The following is a 13,172-nucleotide window of genomic DNA, read 5'->3' on the forward strand; positions in this document are numbered from 1 at the left end:
TCGGAAGACATTGCCTCTCAAAACCCAATATAAGAGACTTTTAAATATCCACTAGTGTTTAACTTATGATGGAAACTTTTCATACTTCAGTATTTCACCAACTTATATGGTTCCTTTGGAGATCTTAATGATATGCGGCTGTCACTTTAAGTGAGGTACTTTGGCTCTCGGTTATGAATAATCCTTTTTATTTTCTCTGAAACATTGCAAGGGAGCAAAGGTTCATTCATCACTTACCACGGAAGAGTGTGCATTGAGACGCTAGAGGGCACCCAGTCTTTATTTTTTTGTAATTTGGAATTTCCCTGACCTATATTTTGCTTTTGAACGTTCCTCTGGTGGTGTCAGAATTTTGGTTTGTTTGCTTAATAGATTTGAAAACAGCCATGTAGAAGGGGTCATTGCAAACATGTAATTGTGGTGTTTCCCAGGACACGTGGAGTTAAGATTCCTGCCCCGATGGTGCCTGCTGTGCTGCTAGCTGGTCTGGAACATCCTCTCCGACAGACAGCGGCTCCCTTGCCCTGGGTGAGGGTGGTTCAGTCAATCACATGGTGGTGGGGCAGAGTCTAAGGCCACGGAGCAGCTTTTTGGCCACCCTCCAACCACGGGATGGAAGTTCGTGTGCAGGTGGTAAGGGTGCATTTTGCTGGAGAATTAATGGGAGAGTGGGTCAGAGCAAGGCTTTGACAAGGGAGGTGACACTTCTGAAACTGACCCTGGAGGTGACCCCAGCTCAGGGCTCTGGCGAGTCACAGAGCTCCCCACTCGGCTTGGGCCTGCTGAACCAGCTCCTGTTCCTGGGCTGCCTGGGATCTGGACTCCTGCAGCACAGAGTCCTGTGCTCACTCATCATCCAATTGCCCCTTGATCTCTGCTTAGGTTTTGCTCATTTTCCCATTCCTGTTTTCAAACTCTTAGGAAGAATGACTTTTTACCTACAAATAGTTAGGAATAAAGGCTTTTCAGGTGGGTTTGCCGTGTGAATTCTTAGTGTCTAGAGTACCACTAGATACTGACTCATCCTTTATTTTCACAGCCTGATGAAAGGAAGCTACTTTTTGCAACCCTTCTTCAAACCCCAGAGACTGCATCTTTACCAGCGTTGGTCCTTCCTTTCACCTGCCTTTTGGGGCCATCTGTTTACCCCTGTTCCTAACAGGGCCACACTCTACCCCCAAGGCCCAAGGCCCAAGGCCCAAGGCCTGGCCCGTCCCTGCCTTCCACCAGCTGCCATGAGTTGCTAAGCAACAGCCTCTTCATGCTGCCCTCTCTCCCTCCTCCCTCAGGACTTCTCTCTCCCGCGGAATTGCTGACCCCATAGTTAAACGCAGGCAGCTTTGCTCAGCTGGGCAGTTGCTCAGCGAAATGAGCATTTTCCTCTGTTAGGACCCCTCGTCCAGCCCTCTGCTGACCCCTGTTTGCTCAGTGGCAGGCTGGCAGCACCGCCAGGCCCAGGAGGACAGGTGCGTTTCAGGGTGGGGGGGTCCACCTGGCTCCTGCTGGGGCAGTCGGGCCACAGGGGACTGGTGCTCTGGGGACCCCATTCATGACCCGGTTCACATTTCCAGAAAGGACACGTTGGCCTCCATGCATGTGTCCTGATGTTGAGAGGCTCCTGCTCCCTTCAGTCTAGGAAGACATCTCAATGAAGACCACAGCCCCGTCCTTCACTGAGCTGTTTCCTTATCTTCATTTCTTTCTGTGGTCCTGTCATAGCGCAGGCATCTGATAAAATGTTTGCTGGAAAACGAATCCATGGATGTGGGAAAGTAAAGGTGGTGAAAACACGTCCTTCCTTTCCCCTTCTATTTTCACTTTTTAATTGGCAACGCGCATGCATATTGAAAAGTTATGTGGCTTGAGGGGACAGATAGCTGCTCAGTGAAACCCTAGGTCAGGATATGGACACCGCAGCCTGGCAGCGCCAAGACCCCCTCGTGTAGTCAGTACTTCTTATTTTCTTGAGAGAAGATCTCACTCTGTTGCCCAGGCTGGAGTGCAATGGCGTAGTCATGGCTCACTGCGGCTTCCACCTTCCAGGCCCAAGCAATCCTCCCACCTCTGCCTCCCATGTAGCTGGGACCACAGGTGCATGTCACCACACCAGGCTTTTTTTTTTTTTTTTTGTATAGATGAGATTTTGCCATGTTGCCCAGGCTAATCTCGAAATTCTGGACTCAAACAGTCCTTCTGCCTTGGCCTCCCAAAGTGCTGGGATTATGGGCATGAGCTACCATGTCCAGCTGGTAGTCAGTACTTTTAATCTGTCTGGTGAGGTGACGCTGGAAGTGAGAGAGGGTTGCTGGTAGGGAGGCCGCCTGCTGCCCCAGCCCTATCCCTGTTCATCTCCTGGCCCACGTGCGTGTTGAAGAAGCGAAGCCCAGTGCGCTTCCTTTGCGGGGAGCTGCATGCCTGGCGGCCATGGGCTTGGCTGGAGAGCTCCTTCCTCTGTTTTGGGCTGTGATTTTAGTGGTATTATTACTCTGGGTAACAATGTTCTTTTCTGTTCTCTGCCTTATGTATGGAATGATCTCCCTGGGGGTGGAGGAAGGAGGAATTCTAGGGAATATTGTCCCCGTGAGCATGTTTGAGCATTATTTGTTCACCGTACAACTTTTGCCATTCAACTCACCCACAATGCTGAGAGCCATTGGCTTGAGGGCGTGTCTCTCTCTCCTGCATGTAGAATGTGTGTGGGTTTCATCCTCTTGCAGGTCCCCCTCCAGGTGAGTGCAGAGGCAGTGTGAAGACGCTGGCAGTGACCAGGTGGGACGTGTGGCCTCCCAGGGTTGGGGTCAGAGTGCAGGCCCTGCCTTGCCTCCTGAGGCCTGTGCTATAGTGGAGTGCAGGGCTTTTGAGTTTCTTGAAGCTAAATTGACAGAAGAGTAGACATTTGAGATTTTGTTGACTGCAGTTTTCAGCAAGTGGAGACTGATTGGAGAGTGATAGAGCGTCAGGGAAAAGGAATCTTCAGAGAGGTGGCAAAAACTGCCGCAGTGGGAAGTCTAAGTTTTTCTTTGTCTCTAGAAATCCATGTGGGCCATTTCTGGATCACAGTTGGCTCTGGTGTCCTGGGAAACCAGTGACTTAGTCTCTTCCTGCGCTTCTCAGATCTGGCTCTGGGCCAGCGGTGTGTGCTGGCGACCCCATATCAGGGCCCTGCTGGCCACAAGCTTCTTGGAGCAGCCGTGGAAGAGCTGAGTGAGTCTCTGTGCTCTTTTTTTTTTTTTTTTTTTTTTTTTGGAGATGGAGTCTCACTCTTTTTGCCCAGGCTGGAGTGCAGTGGCGCGATCTCTGCTCACTGCAACCTCCGCTTCCTGGGTTCAAGCAATTCTCCTGCCTCAGCCTCCCGAGTAGCTAGGACTACAGGCACGCGCCACCATGTCTGGCTAATTTTTGTATTTTTAGTAGAGATGGGCTTCACCATGTTGGCCAGGCTCTGTGCTCTTCTTCTTAACGCCAGGTTATTTCCCTGAAACCAGGGTCCTGTGGTGGCTCAGCCAGACGCTGATTCCCCCTCCCAGTGAGGGAGCCCAGGCCTCTGCCGCAGGGGTGTGAACGGAGGGGCTCCGTGTTGGGAGAGGCACCTGATCGTGCTGCTTGCCATGGAGGTCTCAGCTTTCTGTTCTGTGCTGACTGTGTTACTACTTCAGGTGCCATCAGGGACCTACAGGTGTGTCTTATAATGACTGTTAAAACTAAAATTTAATTTACTCTAAGTTTTATGGGCAATGTATGAATACACGTTTCCTAGCGTGTCTAATGGGCGTGGTTACCACGAATTTGCCAGCACACCCACATACACTGTGGGTTTCTTTCATTTTTCTTTCTTTTTTTTTTTTTTTGAGATGGAGTCTCGCTCTGTTGCCCAGGTTGGAGGGCAGTGGCACGATCTCGGCTCAGTGCAAGCTCTACCTCCTGGGTTCATGCTATTCTGCTGCCTCAGCCTCCCGAGTAGCTGGGACTATAGGCGCATGCCACCACGCCTGGCTAATTTTTTTGTATTTTTAGTAGAGACTGTTTCACCATATTGGCTGGACTGGTCATCTAATTAGTATTCTTAAGAAAAGTTCTGCATCTGGGCCGGGCGCGGTGGCTCACACCTGTAATCCCAGCACTTTGGGAGGCCGAGGCAGGCAGATCACAAAGTCAGGAGACCGAGACCATCCTGGCTAACACGGTGAAACTCCATCTCATTTTTCTGTCTAATGTTGTCAACCTGAAATGAGCCATGGGCACGGACTCTCCACAGTGAAGTTGCTTTGGGACTAGCAGGGTATTGTAGCCCAGGCTGTGTGTGCAGGGTCAGACTGTAGATGCGTCTGGGGGCTTGGAGCAAAGGAGAGATTTTTTTTTTTTTTTTTTTATTTAGGTTTTAGGGTACATGTGCACAATGTGCGGGTTTGTTACATATGTATCCATGTGCCATGTTGTTTTGCTGCACCCATTAACTTGTCATTTAGCATTAGGTATATCTCCTAATGCTGTCCCTCCCCCCTCCCCCCACCCCACAACAGTCCCCGGAGTGTGATGTTCCGCTTCCTGTGTCCATGAGTTCTCATTGTTCAATTCCCACCTATGAGTGAGAACATGCGGTGTTTGGTTTTTTGTCCTTGCAATAGTTTACTGAGAATGATGTTTTCCAGTTTCATCCATGTCCCTACAAAAGACATGAACTCATCATTTTTTATGGCTGCATAGTATTCCATGGTGTATATGTGCCACATTTTCTTAATCCAGTCTATCGTTGTTGGACATTTGGGTTGGTTCCAACAAAAGGAGAGATTTTAAAGGCAAAAGGGAGACATTCATGTAAGCTATCTAGAAACAAAGACCCTTGGGGACAGGGGCTTGTTGCGGGCGTTGGGGGAGCACAGCGAGTTGTCAGGGAGGCGTCCCTGATCTGGAGTGCTGCGATTTGGAGAGACTCCTGCCTTGTTCGTGTCCTAGACACTCGTGTGGGAGAGCCCCTCCTTCATGGCTATGCAAATTAACCTGCTGTAGTCACTTTTTGTTTGTTTGTTTTTGAGACAGTCTCGCTCTGTCGCCCAGGCTGGAGTGCAGTGGCGCCATCTTGGCTCACTGCAAACTCCGCCTCCCGGGTTCACGCCATTCTCCTGCCTCAGCCTCCCGAGTACCTGGGACTACAGATGCCTGCCACCATGCCTGGCTAATTTTTTGTATTTTTAGTAGAGACGGGGTTTCACTGTGTTAGCCAGGATGGTCTCGATCTCCTGACCTTGTGATCTGCCCGCCTCAGCCTCCCAAAGTGCTGGGATTACAGGCTTGAGCCACCACGCCCAGCCTGTAGTCACTTTTTAACTTGCCCTGGCTGCCTTCTCAGGTCTGCACACACTGGCTGGTCTCCTCCCATCCCGTTGCTCCCCTGCCCCATGCAGGATCTGCTGGGTTCTGCTGGGTTCTGCTGAGGTAGCTTCCATTTGCAGGAGGGTTGTGTCTGATGATGTTTTGCTGTTGTCACAGCGCTGCCCCAGACAGCCTTGTGCTCGTCCATCTGCTCACCGCAGCTGCTCCTGCCTGTGTCCTGTGCACATGCATGCTGCTCCCCGTTTAGTTGCTGGCCCAGGTGCTTGTGTCAGCCAAGTCCTGTTATGTGGCGGAAGTCAGGCTTCCCAGACTCCACCGTGGTTTTTGGAAGACTCCTGGGGCCTGGAGTACAGCGGGTGCTCCCTGGCGGCCGCACTGTCCTCTGGGCAGGACTATGAGTATAGTTTGGGAAGCACCTTAACCCATAACCACATCGAACATTAAAACAAAGAGATTTGAAACTGAGTTATTTCGTGGCCTTGTTGTGTCTCTTCTTGCTTTGCTTCACCGGATGGATCTGTGTTTTGGGCCCTGGGGGTCTGGGCTTCCCACCAGGTATCTTTTTAAATGGCCACCTTTAATGGCCTTTTAAATGGCCTTGTAGGTAGGTTTACTCTCTTGGAAGAAAAAAATTGCATAAGTCATGATATAAAGAGTTACTTGAAAAAACTTTCCACACTGTATGCAAATTTGAGACAACGGGGAAATAAAATGCATGCGAGAAGTTCAGATGTGCTTGGAAGGTTTAACTTTTCATCCAGGTTTTCCTCCCCGAGAGTACGCACACAGGCACGGAGGGCTGGCCCCTGAGTGCCCGCTATCTCTGCTGAAGATAATGGAGCCATTTCCGGCAATTTGTCCTCATTATCAAAATCAGCCTGTGGAGTTTTCCGAGTTCCCATTTATGGAGGAATGGAGTGGAGCTGCACATGCTGCTCTGCTGTCTCATCTTTCAGGCTGTTTCTGGGAGGAGGTGGGCAGAGGGTTGCTGTATGGAGCTCTGAAATGGACTGTAAGGGCACTCAGGGAATCTGGGGAGAGGCACCGGCTTTAAGGACAGCTGGGCCCCTGCAGAATCCTCGTCTGCATTTTGCTTTTAGTGAGATGATATTTTCCTGGGGGAGCAGAGCTTGCTAGATCATTTGCTAACACCCTCCGAGCACGTGAGCTCATTTATAGAAGGGCAGGTTCCTCTGACCAGAGTCTTTGCGCTCCTTGGAGCCATGTTACTGTGGCTGGTTACAGAGGAGCTGGGTGGGCCAAATGGGCACTGCCCAGGAGGTGGTTGGACTGGGAGCCGTGTCCGCCAGGCTGGGCAGTTGGATCCTCTGAGGGTTGGGGGCTCCCTCTGGCCTTGCCCCAATGCCTTCCACCCACCCACAGACCCTTAGCAGGGTTTCCACCAGATCCTGCAGCTGGGGAAGCACCTCCTTGGATGGGTTCTGGAAGCTGCTGGGAGAGGCGTGGCGGGGATTGGCTCTGATCAGCTGGTCGCGCAGCTCTGGTGTTAGGGCGGTGCTTTCTGGATTTGGTTTCTCCTTGGTCAACAGCATTTTCCTTGTTTTTCTTTTGTTGGGATTCAGAGCGGAACAGGAAGTGGCTGAGCAGTCTCTTTCCAGAGTGCCCAGTGTTTGACGTCACAGGCCTCTGTGCTGTGTGCTTGGTCCGTAGGTCCCGTAAGTGCCGGCCCGTGCTCTGTGCTGTAGGAATTCAGGATTCCAGGACATATAGGAGATTCGTTTGCCCAACCTTCATGGCAGCAGAGGCCACAGGAGAGGGAGGGAAGACGAGCTGCTGGGCCCAAAATGTGGGCCACATGGGGATGACGGGAGGTGGGACGGGGCCATGGGGGAAGCCTGATTTCTCCGGAGGTCTGGGTTATCCTGGAAGTCCGATGGGGAGTGGTGGTGTCTGCTGCAGTGGAGAGTCCTGTCACCATGAAGGTGGCTGTCACGAGCCAGGCGGGGACAAGACATGGGCTGGAGACCGGGCTGTGGGCCTCAGGGAAGCCAGGCAGATGACTCAGTGTGCAGAGCTCCCACCCTGGCCTCTGAGTGGGCAGAGGTGGCCCTGTCAGGATGGGCTTGGGGTCTGGCTTGGTGGTGTCATGGTGGGCAAAGGCAGATGGCAGTGTATGTGAAATGACCGTAAGAGACGAGTGGCTGTGGACGCTCCAGCACCGCTGTGGCAGGAGCCTGGTGGGTTTCAGAGACTCCAGCGATGCTGGGGCTTCCTCCTGCTGAGGTGCAGGGGCTGAGAGCCCTGGGGCTGCTGGGCCATGAGGTGTCCATGTGGCCTGGGGAGGGGTTGTAGAAGCAGCACAAATGCCAGCTGGGCTGAGGCGGGGCTGGGCAGGTATAGGTGGCCCTGGGAGGAGGCTGCTGGCTCTGTAGGCAGCCCCTGGATGCTTGGGAGGCAGCTGTGGCCTTATAAAGAGCCAAGGCTGTTCTCAGTCCCTGGCTCCAGGGGGACCACATGAAGGGCTGGCCTTGCCTCCCCCAGGGTGGGCCTCCCGGTGTTACCGGGCCCGCATGGAGAATCCTCAGCAGGACCTGGCGGACAGCTTGTGCTTAGTGGGTGTTCGTGAGGCCGCAAGCCAGGTTGGCAGTGTCTGCTCAGGAGCTTCTCGGTTAACAAAACAGCCTGAGTCAGGGAGCTGCAAGACTGGGGCAACCTCAGACCCCAGCTCTTCTGGGCAGGGAAGATGCAGAGATGACTAGTGAGGAGAAGCGCGTTAGGGAGCTCCAAGCACCCCAAGCTGTGAGGCCTGCTGGCCCAGGAAGAACAAGGGGTGCACACCGCGAGGACGAGGCCAGCTGTACCCCCTCTCCTGGCTGCTGGTGCATGCCAAGGCTCTAGATAGACAGCGATGCTTTTGGGTGGCGCTCTTGCTGCTGTTGCCCCTGAGCAGTAAGCAGTGGTCGCCCCTGTTACAGACAAGGTGGTGAGGCCTGTGGAGACCTGATTGTGTGGGGGTTCGGGGGCCCACCGCCCCACACAAAGGCTGACACATTCCCTCTCCTGCCCCACTGTGCTTCCTCCCAGGCCCACCAGTGCCAGCACCTCGAGGTCTCGCCGCCCCGCAGAACTCACCTGTGGGACCAGGGGTAAGTCCAGGCCCCCCATGGCCTCCTTCAGAATTCCAGAGTCAATTACTTGCAAGAAAACCCTCTGTCCCCCCTTAAGCACAGTGGCTCCCTGCGTGCTTCTGCGTGGTTGGGGAGGGCCTGCTGGTGGCAGCAGGGCTGTCCCCTCCTGCCCTGTCTGTGCAGCTTGTCCCTGATGTTCTGACTCCCAGTGCGGGCTTTTAGTGGCGCTGCTGCTTGTAACCCCTGTGTTGCTGTATGGGGCGTCTCCACATCTCCCTGGCAGTTACAGCTCATGGTGGCAACTCTTTCAGGACTGGACGGCCTTTGCTTTTTCTGAGAGACATCGAGGTGTGGTCCTCACCCTCTTTGCTCTCCCAGACTAACTCCACCAGGAGGGTGCCTGGCAGCTGTTCATGTCCAGGGCACCCACCAGGCACCCCTGGCCCTGTCGGCCAAGCAGCCGATGCTGGTGGAGACAGTGGCACTGCTGAGAACCACAAGCTGCTGGCAGTTGCATGTCTGACGGCACAGATCCCCATGGCGCTGGAACTTCCTGGGTGAGAGGAGAGGCTCCTTCCCGCTGGGCCGTTGCCCGCCAGTGATCTGAGCTGAGCTCCTGCTTGGCTGCCGTTCTGGAGTCCCGAGACACCTGTGGCGCTCACCTGTGGCTCCAGGCTGGCCTTGGCTGTGTGATGTGCAGTGAGGTCAGATGTGGCTTGTTCCTGCTGATGACTTTGTCTGCCAGCATCACCCTGGAAATTGACTTTCTAGAAAAGCTGACTAATTCAGTATCCACGGCTGTCTCCAGGAAGCAGCTTTAGTGTGTCATCTGCAGTAGGAAACTGGATCACGAGTGAAGAATACTGGATTCAGCTAAAGGCACGAGTCTGTGGACGGCCTCCCGGGCTTCCCTGCTGGCCCAACCTAGCATTTTCCCTGGAGCAGTTCCCACGTGACCCTGAGTGGTCACGATACCTTACGGGGTCTGCGGGAAGCTGGGCAGGCCCCAAAGATCTCCTCTGCTCCCTGAAGATGCTTCCAGGGTCCCCTGTGGATGCTTCATGCACCCCGTCCCCTATTCATTCCTCAGTGCCTCTTCATACATTGGGGCCTCTCTGCCAGCACCCGGTGTGGGTCAGCCATCATTGCTGACAGTGAATGTCTCAGGTGCTGGCTGTGTGTACTGGAGTTAGAGTCTGGGTTTGAGATCCGTGTCTTCAGTAGTGCATGGGCCCCCAGCCCTCCGCATCAGTATTTTAAGCCGCACTCATTTCCAAATATCTGCAGTATTTTTAGAAGGCTCACCGCATGCCAGGTACTATGCCAAACCCTAGCCAGGATTGTCATTTAATTCTCCTAACAGTCCTGCAGTTTAGGTACTATTATTATCCCCATTTTACAGGTGAGGAGACTGAGGCAAAAAGAGGTTAGCTAACTTGCCCGAGGCTACACAGTAATGCCACATTGGTGTAGGCACTCCATCACAGTAATGCCACTTTGGCACGGGACTCCATCCACAGCTATCTCCAGAGCCTGCATTGGCCATCAAGGTGGTCATTGCCTTAACAGGGAGGTTTGTTCGATAGGAACGCAGGAGGCTAGAACTGGCAAGGCCTTGGAGGTGCTCAGTCCAGTGCTGGCAGGGGACAGAGAGGCAGAGGCCAGGCCGCCCCTGTAGCTTGAGATTCTTTCTCCTTTCTTGCTTGTTTTCCTTGTTAATAATATTCTTATTCAGATATTATGATCTGGGGGAGATCATGGAATCACCTCTCTGTCATTAAATAAAGGAACTTGAGAAGCGGTCCCAGGTTCCAGAGCTGCCCTGGCCAGGAGGCTGCAGGCATCACTCCCTTCCGTGGCTGGATCCAGGGCTACCTCGTTCCCTGGTGTGGCCAGTGCATGTTGGGAGCTTTGTGGATGGACTGGCAAGCTTCTGAGCCCCTCATCTGTGCTCTCTTTCCTTCCAGTTGTCAATTTCCCAGCTGGTGGCCTCCCCGCGGTCCCTGACTCAGCACTGCTTGGCCAGGCCTACTTCACAGCAGCTACCCCATGGCTCTCAGACCTCCCCGGCCCAGGCAGTAAGTGCCTCCCACCTGCCGCCTCGCCTTCCACCAAGGAATGGCTCCACAACTCCTCATTTTGGGTTTTTGCACTGTGCTGGTCCTTAGTTAGGTGGCAGAGACCTTGGCGGGTTCCTTGGGTTGTGGGTGGGGGTGGGGCATTGCTTACTCTGAGGCCTCAGACAGTTGCCACCATTCTGTCTTGGAGACCAAAGAAGAATGTGGCCCATGAGTTCTTCATACCACAGCGCTTGATTCAGATTGTGATCTACCCATGAAAACAAAGTTAAGCTACCCCTAGGTCTCTACGTGAAAGTAAAAGGAAGGAAGGTGTGGCTGGATCTATAGACAGAGGCTGAGACAGGCACCCAGCACCCCAGGACCCTCCTTGCTATCAGCAGCTAAAGGAGGTGAGTGGTGCCTGCCGTCCTGGCTTCAGGGTGCGCTCCTGGCTGAGATTGGCCCGCGTTGCCAACGGCCTTGGGGAATTCCTATGGCGTTTGGTTTCCAAAGTCGGCTGGTTCACCTGCAAACTGCATCTCTGGTCTTAACTGGAATTATGTTGAGGAAAAATAGTTTCTTTTAATTCCTTGTTTGAAAACACTCCTAGCACCATGAGTCTCTGCTGCCTTATCTAAAGCATCTCTGGGGCTTGTGTGTTTGTGAAGAGCTTGCCTAGCTTTTTATTATTGGTGCCTGAGACATGGTGTGAGGGTGACCTGGTTTCCTCTGGACTGAAACAGAAAGCTTGGGAATGAAGCTTGAGAGAGCACAATCCCAATTCCCAAGCCAGCTCCTCGCTGGCTCGGCCTTGGAGGGGAGTGGAGGTGGTATACGAGTGAATGACAAGAAGGTTCAGGGACTGTGGGGACAAGAGACTGTCCAAACACACCAGCCAGGGGCTCGGTGCCACGGTTTATCTTGGAGTATTGAGGAAGCTTCATCATTCTGTTCTATAAACATGTTTTGATATGAATTTACCATCTTAGGCATCAGATATCTTCCGTGGTCCTGATGTGCTCAGAAAATTAGGATTCCTTCCTCACTGCTTCTCAACTCACAAATTGGATTGCCACATGAAATATAGGATGCCCAGTTAAATTTGAACTTCAGGTAAACAACAAATAATTTTTTAGTGTAAGTATATCCCAAATATCGCAGGGACCATACTTATACTAAAATTATTTGTTGTTTACCTGAAATTCAAGTGTAATTGAACCTTCTGTATTTTTATTTGCTAGAGCTGGCAACCCTCCAGAGGCAATTAATCGATGAATCCCCTTAGATCTGATCACCGTTGGTTGTTATGGGTTGGGGTCCTTGGTGGCCTCACTTGGAAGCCCTCGTTTTGTTCAGCAGGAGTTCCCGTTGGAGGGCGGTATCTCCCACCTGGAAGCTGACCTGAGCCAGACCTCCCTGGTCCTGGAAACATCCATTGCTGAACAGTTACAGGAGCTGCCGTTCACGCCTTTGCATGCCGCTATTGTTGCGGGAACCCAGACCAGGAGGTGAGGTGTGGATCTGGGTGGGATGGAACCAGGCACGTGCTGTGCCATCAGACTGTTGGACCTTGTGAACACCAGGGTTTCCACAGGGAGGTGCATCAGTGGGTCCCCCCTTTCCCGGAAGGCTACCTGAGGAGTCTGTGTGTCTCAGCTCTGCAGGGCAGCCCTCGAGAGCCTCCATGGTGCTCCTGCAGTCCTCCGGCTTTCCCGAGATTCTAGATGCCAATAAACAGCCAGCCGAGGCCGTCAGCCCTACAGACCCCGTGATGTTTAACCCTCAGAAGGAGGAATCAGATTGTCTACAAAGCAACGAGATGGTGCTACAGTTTCTTGCCTTTAGCAGGTAAATCCTTGAATATTCTGTTACTCATCTGGCTTTCACATTTCCTGTGTTGAAGAGAAACTTTGCTGAGGTTCTGACCTGGCAGAACTGTTTATGCTCAGGTCTTAGTAGATTCGGGAGTGCCATCTGTTTTTATCTTATCTTGGCTAGGACCCACCCACAGCATGCTAAATGCTGTGGAAGCTGCTTTACCCCATCTTTTGTAGTCCTTCATTAAAATGTGGACGGTGTGTTGTCCAGGTCTTAGATCTTAGTGTAGCTTCAAAGGCAGCTTCTCTAGCCAGGAGTGTCCTTACACTCTAGAATGTTGCTGTCTGACCGGCTTGCTGAGACCACAGCAAAGTGGTTCCATTGGTGACCGTGGCAGCCTCTTTACTGTTCCCCAGCGACTAAGGTGCCTGGACCATCCCCTATGCAAATGCACATCAGACCCCTCAGGTTCTGTGCCATGGATACTCAATTAACCCAGAGCTGTCGTTGGATTCAGAGTGGCCCAGGACTGCCGAGGAACGTCATGGCCAAAGACTGTGTATTTCACCTTCCAGTTCTACCGCTTCCCACCCACAACGACGCCACGACTGCAGCTGGTCCAGCTGGATGAGGCCGGCCAGCCCAGCTCTGGCGCCCTGACCCACATCCTCGTGCCTGTGAGCAGAGATGGCACCTTTGATGCTGGTGAGTACTCGTGTGCGTGGCAAAGGCGAGACATTCTGTACTGTGTGTGTAAATTGTCAGTGTTATTAAATAAGTGGTACTATGAAAAGTTTAAAACATATACAACATTAGAATAATACGGTGAACCAGTGCAGCAAACACTTAGCCCCAGCAGCTCTCAGCTGCCTCC

General features: G+C 52.7%; 1 protein-coding gene across 31 annotated transcripts in view; it reads left to right on the forward strand.

The window, feature by feature from the left end:
* The window catches only part of NPHP4 (nephrocystin 4), a 135,908-nt gene that overhangs the window by 82,827 nt on the left and 39,909 nt on the right, over positions 1-13,172 (forward strand). For 27 of the 31 annotated variants that reach the window (XR_010118963.1, XR_010118965.1, XR_010118964.1 and 24 more), the window contains 5 exons: positions 8,377-8,438; positions 10,388-10,498; positions 11,837-11,988; positions 12,137-12,328; positions 12,816-13,003. Coding sequence is in view for 28 of the 31 variants with exons in the window: in XM_063631903.1 (XP_063487973.1) it covers positions 8,377-8,438; positions 10,388-10,498; positions 11,837-11,988; positions 12,137-12,328; positions 12,816-13,003 (705 nt within the window). In the remaining 3 variants the exon portion in view is untranslated. The remainder of the gene's footprint in view (positions 1-8,376; positions 8,439-10,387; positions 10,499-11,836; positions 11,989-12,136; positions 12,329-12,815; positions 13,004-13,172) is intronic. The other 4 variants (XM_063631913.1, XM_063631912.1, XM_063631909.1 and 1 more) reach the window with 1 other exon arrangement.

Source organism: Symphalangus syndactylus, chromosome 22, assembly GCF_028878055.3.
Source record: "Symphalangus syndactylus isolate Jambi chromosome 22, NHGRI_mSymSyn1-v2.1_pri, whole genome shotgun sequence".
In the NCBI taxonomy this organism is placed as follows: Eukaryota; Metazoa; Chordata; class Mammalia; order Primates; family Hylobatidae; genus Symphalangus; species Symphalangus syndactylus.